This window comes from Poecile atricapillus, chromosome 14 (assembly GCF_030490865.1).
Source record: "Poecile atricapillus isolate bPoeAtr1 chromosome 14, bPoeAtr1.hap1, whole genome shotgun sequence".
NCBI classification, from domain to species: Eukaryota; Metazoa; Chordata; class Aves; order Passeriformes; family Paridae; genus Poecile; species Poecile atricapillus.
Genome location: NC_081262.1, coordinates 15,719,780 through 15,735,166, shown reverse-complemented (window position 1 = coordinate 15,735,166; position 15,387 = coordinate 15,719,780). Strand labels below are relative to the sequence as shown.

The 15,387-nt window shown below is 54.4% G+C and overlaps 1 protein-coding gene across 1 annotated transcript; it reads left to right on the top strand.

The window, feature by feature from the left end:
• The first annotated feature begins 578 nt into the window (after window positions 1–578).
• MSRB1 (methionine sulfoxide reductase B1) lies at window positions 579–2,973 on the top strand. The gene is made up of 4 exons (XM_058849807.1): window positions 579–702; window positions 1,044–1,186; window positions 1,297–1,411; window positions 1,874–2,973. Exons 1-4 carry the CDS (start codon window positions 588–590, stop codon window positions 1,900–1,902), a joined length of 402 nt encoding a protein of 133 aa, XP_058705790.1. The 5' UTR covers window positions 579–587; the 3' UTR covers window positions 1,903–2,973.
• The last annotated feature ends 12,414 nt before the right edge of the window (window positions 2,974–15,387 follow it).

Here is a 15,387-nt window from a genome sequence, read left to right as displayed (position 1 = left end):
CGGGGGATGAAGGAGGGTTCGGAACGGGACCCCCCCGGTACCGGGACCCCTCCCCGGTACCGCCGCGCCCGCAGCGCCCTCTGCGGGCGGCGGGGAGGGGCTGCAGGGGCGGGCCCGGAGGAGGGACAAGGGAGGGACAGGGGAGGGACAAGGGAGGGACACGGGAGGGACAGGGGAGGGACACGGGGATGGGAGGGACACGGGGGGTGGCTCCGCAAGGGGAGGGACACGGGGGTGGGCAGGGGATGGGAGGGACACGGGGGTGGGCAGGGGATGGGAGGGACAGTGGGGGTGGCCCGGGGAGGGGAGGGACACGGGGGGTGGGTAGGGGAGGGGAGGGGCACGGGGGATGGCCCGGGGAGGGACACGGGGGGTGGCCCAGGGATGGGAGGGACACGGGGGGTGGCCCGGGGATGGGAGGGACAGGGGGGTGGCACCGCAAGGGGAGGGACACGAGGATGGGCAGGGGATGGGAGGGACACGGGGGGTGGGCAGGGGATGGGAGGGACACGGGGGGTGGCCCGGGGATGGGAGGGACACGGGGGGTGGCCCGGGGATGGGAGGGACACGGGGGTGGCCCGGTGTGAATGGGCGGGGCGGGGGGCGCGGCCGGGCCAGCGGAACGGGCCGGGGCGGAGGGCGCAGCCATGGCCTTCTGCTCCTTCCTGGGGGGAGAGGTGTTCAAGGACCACTTCCAGCCGGGTGAGGGGCTCCCCGCGGGCTCCGGGGGTGCGGCCGGGGGGATCCCCAGCGGGGCGGGCAGGGGGTGTCCCCCGGCAGGGCGGAACCCCCCGGGTGAGCGGTTGGGGGGGGGTTTAGGGGGTGCCCTTCTGCGGAGCATCCTGCAGCCGTGGCTCCGGGTGGGGGTCCCCAATCTGCGGTCCTTGTTGGGGTTCTCCCAGCGGGGTGGGGGAATCGGGGATAGGGACTCGGGGCTTGGATCCTTGGGGGGATCCTGCCCTTGCGGGAAGCTCTATGGGGAGTGGGGGTCCTGCCCCTCCTGTCCCGTGTCCCCCGCGCTGACCCCGCCGTGCCCTCCCCAGGCATTTACGTGTGTGCCAAGTGTGGCCATGAGCTCTTCTCCAGCCGGGCCAAGTACGAGCACTCGTCACCCTGGCCAGCCTTCACCGAGACCCTGCGCGGCGACAGCGTGGCCAAGCGCGAGGAGCGCCCGGGGGCGTTAAAGGTGCGGACCCCCGAACCCTTGGGATGTAACAAAAATAAACCACAAACACCTCCGGGCTCGTTTTCCCTGAAAAGCCAGATTGCTGCCAACCCCTCCCCTTGCTTCTGCAGGTGACGTGTGGCAAGTGTGGCAACGGGCTGGGCCACGAGTTCCTCAACGATGGCCCCAAGAAGGGCCAGTCCCGCTTCTGAATATTCAGCAGCTCGCTGAAGTTCCTCCCGAAAGGTACCGGCCGTGGCTTGGCTGCTGTCCCAGCCCGGGGAGCTGATTTTGGGGCTCGCTGTGTGCTCTGCGCTGCTTTCAGCAGTGATAACGCCAGGGAGCTGCTCTTGGGATAAATCAGGCTCGGTCTGCTCAGCTCCTGCTGGGACTCCGTGGGTTTCAGGGCTGGCTGAGTTTTTTGGGGTTTCTCTGGGGGTGTGAAGAGAGGGCAGGGAGTCTCTGTGGTGGCACTGAGGGACCTGGGGGGCTTTGCTGGTCACTCCCTGGGGAAGTTATCAAACAGAAAATTGTCTCAGGAGGCCAAATTCCAGGCATGACCGTGAGCTGCTGTCCTGCTTGTCAGGCTGTGCCGGTGGTGATGTTGTGTAGCAAAACCCCCAAATAAAAATAAATCAACAAAATGAAAAGGGCTGGTGGTTCTGGAGGAAGAAACATGAGCCCTGATTGTTCCTCCCCTGTTTTTAGGTAAAAACAACGACCTGAAGGAGAATTAAGCGAGCTGCTGCACCTGGCACTGCCCTGGGCTAATCCTGCCTTCACTCCTTGGGATGCACTGTCCTGCCAAGGGGACCCACAACAGGAGGAAACTCCTTCTTCAAGTTTTCCCCTCAATTTCCCCATCACGGTTCCTCCTTGGTTTCCCTGCCAAGGTTTTGTTCCCTGATTTCCCTGTCACGGTTCCCCCCGGTTTCCCTGTCACGGTTCCCCCCGGTTTCCCTGTCACGGTTCCCCCCGGTTTCCTTGGTCCAGTTCCTCCTTGGGGCTGTTCCAGCTCCATGCAAGGAGCTCCTGTGCCTGTGCTGAGCTCTGGGGAGGGTTTTTGCTGCTGAGCTCAGCCGAGGCAGGACAGTGTCCAGATCCCAGGCAGGCTCTGATGCAATCCCAGGCGGCTCCGCTGGCATTTCCAGGGAGTAACGCGGGATCAGCCGAGGTCAGGGTCTGGGTTAATCCCTGGAGCTATTCTGGGCTGGGATCATGGTGTGAACTGCCCTATATAAACCCTTCCAGGGTGCTGGGGCGGGGATGTTTTATGGTCCCACTGGGTTTTCATCCAGGGGTTTTCCCCCTCTGCCCACCTTGCACACGGCAGAGACGGCTCCACCTCGGTGTCCTCGGCTCTGCCCTGGCATTATTCCTGATCCAGCACCGTGCAATAAATTCCAGGGGCTCTCAGGTTCCTCCTGGCCGTGCCCTGCTGGGAGGGAGGCTGGAATTGTGCCCAGGGGCTGCGCTTGGCACCGCTCAGGCTCCGGGAATCGCGGCTGCGCTGCCTCAACGCTCCCAAGGGCTGCCACGCTGATCCTCCTTAATTCAGTGCCTGATTCGTGGCCTTCCCTCCCCATCCCAGACCCAAATCCTCTGGAATGGATACACAAGGATCATAAAGAGGGGAAAGGCTGTTGCTGGCCCCTGGGGTTTAGAGGACACGTTGGGGGTGTTCCTCTTCACCTCAATCCCACGGATCCGAGGGCACCGGGGGAAGTTTGTCACACCAGCTCATTCCCCAGGGATCACTGCTGGTCTTGTACCTCTCCATGCTGAAAATAAAGCACTGATTCACTGTGCTGGAGTGCTGAACACGCTGGGAATGGCGTCCCAGCGCCGTGGCTGCAGGGATGGGGAGGCTGGGGGGGATGTGTGTGGTTTTACCTGGAATCTGTTCCCATTTCCCCAGGTTTTGCCTGGGAAAGGGGGTTGCTGATGAATTGGAGGCCTCTGGGCATTCCCAGAGCCAAAGCTCCACTGGGAAGGTTTCATTTTCACTCCACTTAGCACTTCTTCCCAAATGAAGCCAGTTTTGGCTTGTTCCAAGGGTGTTCTCGGTATTTCCTGGGCTGTCAGGATTTTCTGGGCACAGACAGATGAGTTTCTCACCACAACTTCTCCACACAAAGCTGTCTGCAGGCCTGGACACCACAACCCTCAGCTTCACATGGGATCTTCACCCCCTTGTGGCTGGATCCCAGATCCCTGGAGCTGGGCTTTGCCAGGAATGTCCCCTCTGGAGCTCAGGAGCCAGTGCCAGCTCTGCCCCCATCACCCTCAGCTCAACCTCCAGCTCTGATTATTCACCAGCTTCCAGTCTGAAGGTCCAGTCTGCCTTTGGACTGATTAATCCTTGGGGTTTAGGATATTAACAGGGAAACTCTTCCCTGGGAGGGTGGGAGGCCCTGGCACAGGTGCCCAGAGCAGCTGGGGCTGTCCCTGGATCCCTGGAATTGTCCCAGGCCAGCTTGGATCACCCTGGGACAGTGGGAGGTGTCCCTGCCGTGGCAGGGGTGGCACTGGGTGGGATTTAAGGTCCCTCCCAACCCAAAGCATTCCAGGATTCCCAGGTGAGCTCCACCTGAGCCCAGGAAGTGTGGAAGGAAGGGATTTTTGGAGTGGTTTCCCCTGGGATTCTAAACCGAGATGAAACCTTGGGAATGCCAGCGGGGGATGGCAGAGCCTCCTCCCCGTCCTGGGCATCCTGTGCCAGGGGGATCCAGCTGGGATTCCTGCAATCTCCTGCATTCCTGCAATCCTGCATCCCTGCATCCCTGAATCCCTGCATCCCTGCATCCCTGCAATCCCTGCATCCCTGCACTCCTGCATCACTGCAATCCTGCATCCCTGCATCCCTGCAATCCTGCAATCCTGCACTCCTGCACTCCTGCACTCCTGCATCCCTGCAATCCTGCACTCCTGCATCCCTGCATCCCTGCACCCCTGCATCCCTGCATCCCTGCATCCCTGCACTCCTGCATCCCTGCAATCCTGCATCCCTGAATCCCTGCATCCCTGCATCCCTGCAATCCTGCTTTCCTGCATCCCTGCACTCCTGCATCCCTGCATCCCTGCATCCCTGCAATCCTGCATCCCTGCAATCCTGCTTTCCTGCATCCCTGCATCCCTGCAATCCTGCATCCCTGCAATCCTGCATCCCTGCACTCCTGCATCCCTGCACTCCTGCATCCCTGCAATCCTGCATCCCTGCACTCCTGCATCCCTGCACTCCTGCATCCCTGCACTCCTGCATTCCTGCACTCCTGCATCCCTGCACTCCTGCATCCCTGCAATCCTGCTTTCCTGCATGCCTGAATCCCTGTATCCCTGCAATCCCTGCATTCCTGCATCTCTGCATCCCTGCCCAGCCGCCTGTGCCAGGAGGATCCAGCCAGAATTCCACGTTCCCTTGCAGTTTGTGGATGCGGGCACAGGAGGGTGCAAGTGCCTTTCCTAACCCTTGATATAATATTATTATATATCATATATCATATAATATATTATATATCATATCGTATTATTATATATTATATATTTATAATAATAACAATAATAAATAATAAACTAAACACGGATACATTAATAATAAATTTAAATAATTTTAATGGAAATCTGGCTGGAGACGGGATTTTAGCAGGAATATTTCATATTTAGAGGGGATAATTTAATATTAATTATTTAATTATTATTTAAATTTAATTAATAATTTAATATTTAGCAGGAATAATTTAATATTGATTATTTAATTATTATTAATTAATATTTAGCGGGGATAATGTAATATTAATTATTTAATTTTATTTATTTATTTCTTAATAATGTAATATTTAGCAGGAATAATTTAATATTAATTTTTTATAATTAATCAATTATTTATTAAATAAACATTTAATATGTAGCAGGAATAATTTGATATTAATTATTTAATATTTATTTATTTATTTATTTATGAATAATTTAATATTTAGCAGGAATAATTTAATATTAATTATTTAATAATTAATCAATTAATTAATATTTAGCAGAAATATTAAAGACCCGAGGGTGGAGAGCTTCAGGCAGCGCCTGGTGCTGAGGATTGAGGATGGATCCCATCCCATCCCATCTCCCCAAACCCCCTCAGCCCCTCGGGACACTCGGAATTCTCCTCTTCCCTCCCTCTCTCCATGGCCGAGGCTTCTCTCTGCCCTCCCTCCTCATTTAATTATCGCACTAATGACAATTCTGCCTTAACGAGAGGATTTTGCTCAGTCGGGAGCTTTAACCACATAAATTAAATTACGTTTCCAGGCCGACACGAACTTCCCTGATTGTTTAAGGAATCATTCATTTCCTCCCCCGTAGCCTCCAGCTGACCTCCCCTTTCGGGTTTGCTCGGTTTTTTCCCCACATCCACTCACTCCAAACATTTGATGGTGTCTTCCAACTTCACAAAAATCAATTTAAATATGGAGTTTTACAAAGTGTTATCTTTCTACTGAAGACAAGATTTTTGAAAGGTAAATCCAGTTAATTACCTGTGGAGATACTTGAGGAAAAAAAAAAAATTCCTAAATGCTTTTTTTTAAGAAAATACCCACAAACATAACATAAAATATCAACTTCAAGCTTCTAGAGATTTCCTTTTAAATGTAAATACCAGGAATTTTGGAATATTCTGCATTTGAAAATACAATTGTTCTCCTACTCCTCAGATTCTTATTTGTTATTCTTCTTTTCATTTAAAAAAACAAACCCAAAACAAGCCAACCATCCTCTGTGTGTGTGGGAAATCACAACTCTTAACTCTTTGAAAATCTCTGTATTAATTCTTCAAAAATCTGGATATTGCAGGTTTATCCAGAAAATGCACTGGACCTGCCCCTGACCTGCAAAGCATCCAGAGCCCGCCAAGATTTAGATTAATTCTCTAATAAGACAACAAACCCTATAGAAATTATGTTATCCAAGGGAAAGGAGAATGACCTGGAGGCTTTAATTGCTGCTGTTCCTTGGAGCCGGTGCCCGGCTGCTCCTGCCCCCCCTGGAATTCTCACTCGTGTTTCCATGCCCAGCATCACAGGGATGGCTCCTTTTACATTTGTGTCATTTTATTTCATTTTATCTTTTGATCCACAGTTTTTTTTCCCCATTCCAAAAACCCATGAGCCCAAAGAAGCGCTTTTGGGGGGTTCCACATCCCTTGGGAGAGGGAGCACAGCCTGATTTGGGATGCTCTGGCATCGTCATTCCCAGCAAACGTTGCCTTCATCCCAAATTGGGCCAGGTCCCATCCCTTTGGTGGCCTTTGGCATCCCTTTGCATTAAAGTTAATTACCTGTGGAGATACTTGGGGAAAAAAAATTTAAAGGGATTATTTGGGTTCTTCTGGGGGCTGTGAAAATGCAGAGTTTGTGTTAATTACAGGAAATAAAGGATGGAAATTAGAAAAACTCCCGGCCCATCCTGATTTCCCGGTGACACGGGGATGGCAGGAGAAGAGGAGCATCCCAGCACCTCACCTGCTCCATGCCAGAGCTCACCTGTCCCCCAGCACCTCCAGCTGGACAAAACCCAACGTTTATTCCATCTCATCCACCAAAACCAGCTTCATCTCCCTATCCCAAATCCCTCCTCTCGCTGGCACTGGCCCATCCCATTCCCTAAATTTCCTTAATCCGACTGAACCTCGCAGAGCCACAAGGTGGAGAAATTTGTTTCGGGCTTGTGGTGCGTGTTAATTAGGGAGATAATGACTGGAGACATCCAGAGCGAGTCTGAGCACGCCGGAAAAATGTTTAGCCCAAGGAAAATTTTAATCCTTTTTTCTTTTCCCTTCCCCGGCTGTTGAGATCCGACTTTTTAAGGCAATTAGCGAGGCTTTAGCTGTTAATCAGTCATTCTTAGACACTTGCTTTGGGGTCTTATCTCCTGCTCCCAAGTGAGCATCGCCTGTAATCACCAGCTCTGTTTTTGATGTGGGAAATACCTGTCCCAGGCGTGTTCCTGCACCGGGGCACCACACGGGAGGTTTCCATGGGATCACAGGAATATTTTGTTTGTGGAAAAGGTTGTAAAGCCCTGGAACTGGCTGGTGGAGTCACCAGCCCTGGAGGAGTTTGAGAATTGTGGATGTGGCCCTTGAGGACGTGCTGACCATGGTTGTACCCGATGAGCTTCGAGGTCTTTTCCAGCCTAAACAATTCCATTATTCCCTGTCTGGAGAGCCGTGTCCAGCACAGGCTCCTTCCTCATCCCAAGTTTTTGAGGGTGGTTTCCTTGTGGGTGTGCCAGGATCTGGCTGGGGTGGGACCATCGGGATCCCCCCGATGTCACAGGAATGTCCCAGCTCTGCTGCCCTGCTCCAGCCTGGAGCTGGGTGACCCCAACCCACATCCCCCCGTGGCCCTGGGGAAGGGTTCACCAGGGGAGATGTTCCACTCCAGCCCTGCCAGCATCAGCCTGGCCCTGGGAGCGCTGGGAAAGGCTTGTGTCAGCATCAATCCAGCCCTGGGAGCACCAGTCCAGCCCTGGGAGCACAAATCCAGCCCTGCCAGAACCAATCCAGCCCTCCCAGCACCAATTCACTCCTTCCAGAACCAATCCAACCCTGCCAGAACCATTCCAGCCCTTCCAGCACCAATCCAGCCCTTCCAGCACCAATCCACTCCTTCCAGCATCAATCCAGCCCTGTCAGCACCAACTCAGCCCTTCCAGAACCAATCCAGCCCTGCCAGAACCAATCCAGCCCTTCCAGAACCAATCCAGCCCTTCCAGAGCCAATCCATCCCTGGGAGCACAAATCCAGCTCTGCCAGAACCAATCCAGTCCTTCCCACATCAATCCAGCCCTTCCAGACCCACTCCACCCCTTCCAGAACCAATCCACCCCTTCCAGAACCAATCCAGCCCTTCCAGAACCACTCCAGCCCTGCCAGAACCAATCCATCCCTTCCAGAACCAGTCCAGCCCTTCCAGAACCACTCCAGCCCTTCCAGAACCACTCCAGCCCTTCCAGAACCAATCCAGCCCTGCCAGCACTGGACCACCCCACGTCAGCATCATCCCAACCTCGTGAGCATCATCCCAGCCCTCCCAGCACCGCTCCAGCCCTTCATCAGCATCCTCCCAGCCTTGGGAGCACCAATCCAGCCCTGTGGCTGCTCCCGAGGCCACCCCGATGTTCCAGGACCCCAAACCCCCGCGGTGGAGGGCGATGCCCGGCCGGGCTCCCTCCCCACGTGGCTGCTCTTTCAAACGATCCCCTTGACTGTCTGCAGTAATGATTTGTTGCTTGTAAAGCCGCCGTGATTAACTACAGTTTAGCCTCCTGGTTTCATGTCTTATCATGTTTCATCTCACACAAAAGACATTTACAGTCTATTTTCAACTTCAAAGCGAATGCTTCTTGCGTGACCATTAGGGCAGGCAAATATTTAAGCAGAACCTGTATGGTATTAGCGTCTCTTGATGTTCCCTGCTGAGTGAGGATGGATGGCTGCCCCAAAAGGCAGCTTTTTCCTATTGTTTTATGCACCGGTGATTAATATTTCATGTTCCCAATGTTACAGCTTTGCTGGCTGGCACTGGCCTGCCCTGACAGTGCTTTCTTCATGTCTTACATGTCCAGCTTTTGTGCGCTTGGATATGGGGAGTGTGACTCTTGGCAGGGTCCTCTGGGCTTATTGAAGCCTCCTGCCTGGATTTTTTGAATTAAATTTGTCTTGGTAAGGTTAGGGAGGGTGGTGTGCCCTCCTTCCCCACCCACACCTCTGTCCTGTCCCTGCATGGAGCCCTTGGCTGTCCCGGATTTTGGGTGGATGGGAACAGGGAAGGGACCCTGCAGCATCCAGAGGGTGAGGCTGGTCCTGCCCTGCAGCTTTGAGCATCTGCTCCATCCCCAGCATCACCCTCTGTCACATTGGTGTCACTGGCACTGCCACCAGAGCCTGGCACTGCCGGGGGTTTTATCTTTTATTATATATTTATTATATTTTTATTATTTTATTATATTTAGCTGCATCCCAGCTCCAGGAGGGGGAACACAGCCTGAGCACTGGATCCACCGCTGTTCCACACCACAATTCCCAACATCCCCACCCAATCCCCTCCCAGCCTTGTCAGGGCAGGATGAAAACTGCCCAGGACCAAATTCCTCTGCTTCAAAGCCCCACTGGGGAGCGTTTTTCGGAAGGGTAAATTAGAATAAACCCGGGAACCGTGAGGGCAGGCTCTGCTTATCCTCCAGCCTGGAGTTCAGCTGATTCAATCCAGTTTATTTTAATTCACATGCAGGGGTCGTTGTGGCTCGATCCTTTCATTTCTGGAGTAGGGGAGCTGTGCCAAGAATTTCTGCAGAGCCCACATTTGCTCTGGATGCTCAGAGGTCACCTCCAAGTTCTGTTTGGGGTGAGGTGGGAGCATCCCAGAGCACCTGGGAGGGCACTGGGATTTTAAACGTTATTAGGTGGAAAATAAAGACTTGAAAGGCACCGGGAGGGAATAAACGGTGCAGTTTATTTAAAGAGGAAAAGCTGCGCTTCGGGAGCGATGCTGGGGCCATGTGTCTGCAGGGCTGGGCTCATTCCTCCCAGATTATTTTAAATTTGAGCATCTTTTCTGCATCACAGTCTATCTTTGTTCCCCTCTGACGTCTTGGGATTTTATGGCCGGGGCTGTTCCTGCCAGCAGCGCCACAGCTCTGCTGGAAATCAACTTCCCTGCTTTAAACCCAATCTCACAGGCCTCCCGTTCAAAGCCAGGCTCCAAATTAGTTAATCTCGGATTAATTTAAACCTCTCGCTCCGACGGGTGAAGCACCAAGGCTCTGGCAGGGGTGGAACCCGGGCAGGAGGTGCTTCCAGCACATCCCATGTCTGTCTGTCCGTCTGTCCAGCTGTGGGATGCTGACCCCGGCGAGCGGGACAGGGCTGGGCTGCTGTGTTTTCCTGGGAATTCAGGATGGAAAGGGGCAGCCGGGGGGTTCAGGTGCTCGGTGTGAGGCCGGTGAGGGCTCCGGGGCTGAAGGAACCGAGCAGGGGAGGTGCCAGGCGCGGATTAACCGGGAACAAGGAGAGGTTGGGATTTGCCAATACCCGCCGAGGGGCGAGAGGGATCAGGGCGAGATGGATCCTGTCCTCAATCGCAGCTGCTCACTTGTGTGAGTCGCCCAAGTATGTGAGGTATTTGTTTCATTTCTCCGTTTGAGGCCAGCGCCGTGTCCTGATGCTTATCAAAGCTGGGGCTTGCACCAAGCTCCGGGGAGGAACTCTGCTCTCCCGGTAATCTAAGGCATGATTTAAATCCTCCAAATTTGGCTCTAATTGAACCTCTGCCTGGGTGTGTGTGTTAGGGAAGGATTGTTTTCACTCAGGGTTGTGCAGGGGCTGGGTTTGTGCATTTTGTGACAGCGGGATGGGATGGGAAGGGATGGAATGGGATATTTTGGATCCCGGCATCCCGGAGAAATGGGAGCATCCAAAAAGGAGCCGTGACCACCTGAACTCAGCCTCAGCCGGGCTGTGAGCGCCTCCCGATGCTTCCCAGGCTGTTCCCAGCATCCTGGGGAAAGATCTCGGTGCTGCTCCACCCGGCCGGCTCTCCCCGGGGAGCTGCGGCTGAGCCTCGCTGCCTCCTCCCGGGAGAGCTCTGCCCACGGGGAAGCTTCAATCCCATCCCAATTTATGCAAACCATAAAGCAGGCTGTAAAATTAGCGGCTAATTAGCAGCCTCTGCAGGGTAGAGCGCGCCGCGGGCCGGCTGCGCTCCCCAGCCCCAAATCCAGAGCCAGCGCCTCGAAATTGTAAAATTAAGGAGAAAAAAAAAATATTTATTGCTCCAAATGATAAGGGGAAAGGGAAACGCCTCTCAGCAGAGCTCTGGCAAGGCGATATCAGCCTCCAGGGGTGCGATCCCCGGGAGGGAAGGGAGTCATGGCACGACTGGAGGCAGCAGTTGGCAAAAGGGGGGCGCAGGACGCAGCCCCCCAGAAATGAGGGTTGGAACAGGCTCTGGTGTCCCCGGCCACCAAATCCATCGTCCCCCGCTGCGGCACGGAGGGACGGGCTGGCACAGCCCCCAGAGCAGGGCGGGGGATGGAGCAGCAAAAAAACGACAGAGCAAAAGCAAACAAATAATAATAAAAACAAAAGCAATCCCTTGGAACAGCAAATAACGCCTGGACACGGATTATTGCTGGTGAATGTGCAGGGCTGGGATTTTCCCTTCCCTCTGCTCCTCTTGCAGGCAGCCCCGAGCTGGGCAGCCGCCGAGGGGCCGAGGACTGCAAAGCATTTGCTGCAGAATCTGAAGAATTTGGAGTGAAACCCCCAAAGAAATTAAGGACAGATGGGTTAGAGGGGGAAAAAAGAAACCCAAATTCCTTCTGCTGTTCGGTGCCTGCCTCCAGAGCACTGCCTCGTGTCTGCTGTGGCTGTGATGAGGGGAGGGATGGAGGGATGGAATCCATGGATAGATGGATGGATGGATGGATGGATGATGGATGATGGATGGATGGATGGATGATGGATGGATGATGGATGATGGATGGATGGATGATGGATGGATGATGGATGATGGATGGATGGATGATGGATGGATGATGGATGGATGGATGGATGATGGATGATGGATGGATGGATGGATGATGGATGGATGATGGATGGATGGATGGATGATGGATGATGGATGGATGATGGATGGATGGATGGATGGATGATGGACGGATGATGGATGGATGATGGATGATGGATGATGGATGGATGATGGATGGATGGATGGATGGATGATGGATGGATGATGGATGATGGATGGATGATGGATGGATGGATGGATGATGGATGGATGGATGATGGATGGATGATGGATGGATGATGGATGATGGATGGATGATGGATGGATGGATGGATGATGGATGATGGATGGATGATGGATGGACGGATGGATGGATGGATGATGGATGGATGATGGATGGATGGATGGATGGATGGATGATGGATGGATGATGGATGATGGATGGATGGATGGATGGATGATGGATGATGGATGATGGATGATGGATGATGATGGATGGATGGATGGATGGATGATGGATGGATGGATGATGGATGATGGATGGATGGATGATGGATGATGGATGGATGATGGATGGATGGATGATGGATGATGGATGATGGATGGATGATGGATGGATGGATGATGGATGATGGATGGATGGATGGATGGATGATGGATGATGGATGATGGATGGATGATGGATGGATGGATGATGGATGGATGGATGATGGATGATGGATGGATGATGGATGGATGGATGATGGATGGATGGATGGATGATGGATGGATGGATGATGGATGATGGATGGATGATGGATGGATGATGGATGATGGATGATGGATGGATGATGGATGATGGATGGATGATGGATGATGGATGGATGGATGATGGATGGATGGATGGATGATGGATGGATGGATGATGGATGATGGATGGATGATGGATGGATGATGGATGGATGATGGATGATGGATGATGGATCGATGGATGATGGATGATGGATGGATGATGGATGATGGATGGATGATGGATGGATGATGGATGGATGATGGATGGATGATGGATGGATGATGGATGGATGATGGATGATGGATGATGGATGGATGATGGATGATGGATGATGGATGGATGGATGGATGGATGGATGGATGATGGATGGATGATGGATGGATGGATGGATGGATGATGGATGGATGATGGATGGATGATGGATGATGGATGGATGATGGATGGATGATGGATGGATGATGGATGGATGGATGGATGATGGATGGATGATGGATGGATGGATGGATGGATGATGGATGGATGATGGATGATGGATGGATGATGGATGGATGGATGAAGGATGATGGATGGATGGAATCCATGGATGGATGGATGGATATTTTTCATGCCAGGCAAACACCAGAACTCTGCCCAGGAGATGATGATGCTCCTGCAGCATCCAGAGCCATCCCTGCTCTGTCCATGGCTGACCCTGATGGCCCTGGAGGACTCAGGGCTCCCCTGGAGATCCCTGTGCTCCCATCCTGCAGTGGAGCCGCTGCCCAAGCAGAGCAAAGTGAGGACAATGAACCTCTCCTCCTCCAGCCAAGAGCTCTGGGTGAGGCTCCGGGGCCGGGGGTGAGCCCCATCCCCACCCCCGTGTTTCTGTGCCCTAATCACCGGGATTAGGAGTTTTCTGCTCGGGCTGGCGCTGGCAGAGTCACCCAACACCTGCGTGCTGACTTCAGCACCTCAAATATTTCTGATGCAATTCCTTTTATTCCCCTCCTAAAGCCAAGGCGATGTGTTAACGGGTGGAAAGGGAGTTTAATTGCTCCTTTGTGTGCAATCAGTCGGGGGAAATCGCGGCAGCTCGGTTGCAAAACTGGAGCTGCAAACAGGTTTGGGGTGGGTCCCAGCTGGGTTTGGGATGGCCGGGAGAGGAAAGCTCAGAGGAGCTGCTGGGATGGGAAATGGACATCTCGTCCTCTCTGAAGGTGCTGTGGGTAGAGTTGGGGGCCAGGGCTGGTTCTCAGGGTCTGTTTGATGGAGCTGAGGGCCAGGGCTGGTTCTCAGGGTGTGTTGGATGAAGCTGAGGGCCAGGGCTGGTCCTCAGGGTGTGTTTGATGGAGCTGGGGGCCAGGGCTGGTTCTCGGGGTGTGTTTGATGGAGCTGGGGGCCAGGGCTGGTTCTCGGGGTGTGTTTGATGGAGCTGAGGGTCAGGGCTGGTCCTCAGGGTGTGTTTGGTGGCACTGAGGGCCAGGGCTGGTTCTCGGGCTGTGTTTGATGGAGCTGAGGGCCAGGGCTGGTCCTCAGGGTGTGTTTGATGTGTTCCCACGTGCCAGGCTGAGGGGGAACCACATCCAGATGAAGCCACCGCTGGCCGGGGCGGGGCCGGGGCCGAGCCCTTGCCGATGCAGAGCTCCAGATGAGAACAATGAGGCCGAGGGGTCTCGATTTCATCTGTCAAGTAATTGGGCTGGAAGTCTGTGATGGTAATGACTCCACATCAAGCGCTCACATGTGACCCATCCCCGGCCGGGGGGGTGAGGGCTGCAGCCCGCCGTGGCCGTGATGAATGTCCCCCAGATGTTCTCCCCCAGATGTTGTCCCCCCAGGGGAGGCCAGAGCCACACGTGTGTTGTTAATAACGCCGAAGATCTGAGGTTAGAAATGACCACGGGGCGCTGATGTGAGCCCTGGGATGGTGGAGCCCGAGGGCTGGGCTGGCTGGGGGGCGGTGGGAGAGGGGCTGGGGGGGCTGGCCCCATCCCCTGGCTCTGTGCTCGGTTCTGGGAGCCTGAGGAACCCCCTGAGACCCCATCAGGCAGCCCTGGGTGCTCTGGGGAGGCAGAGGATGCTCCGAAGAGCTCTGACAGCTGTGAGAATCAAGGGTGGGGGTGACACGAGGGACAGGGATGCTCTGGGGGTCACATCAGGCCAGATCCCAAAGGTTTGTCCCCATTCCAGGGATGACAGGCACTGGGGCCTGTGTTTACACCCCTGACTGCCTTTGGGTTGTTGTCTCCGAAGCTCTCCAGCACCCTGGGGAGGGAACAGGACCCACAGGCTCACACAGCACGGGCGGGTCCTGCGGGAAACAGACGCCAACAGCCCCGGGGAAGGGGATCCCCACCACCAGGATCGTTCCTAAAGGGGGATTTTCCCCCTGAGCTTTCCCAGAGCGGTGTGGGGGATGCCCGGAGGCAGATCCCGGTGCCGGAGGTGTGTGGACAGTCCCGGATTATTGGAGCAGGAGGAATTGCATCCCCCGGGCTGGGGAGCCGGGCGTGCCCCGCTCCCTCTCCCCCTCTGGAGCCTTTCCAGCCTTTCCCTGCTGGTTGCTCCGGCATGTGCATCCCAGATGATGAGAGATGAGCGGGATGGGCCCTGCGGGCTGGGTGGGGTCTGCAGCTGGAGCCGGCCCCTGCCCGCGCTGCGCTGCTCCCGTTCCCAGGGGAGACACAAGGTTTTGCTGAAAAATGGGTGTTTTCCACCCGGAATGCGGGGCTGTGGCTCCAGCAGGAGCTTGGGGGAATGAGTGTCACAGGATCCTGGCGTGCTTTGGGTTGGAAGGGACCTTAAATCCCATCCAGTGTCACCTCCTGCCACTGGCAGGGACACCTCCCACTGTCCCAGCTTGCTCCAGGCTCTGTCCAGCCTTGGACACCTTCAGGGATGAGAGCTGCAGG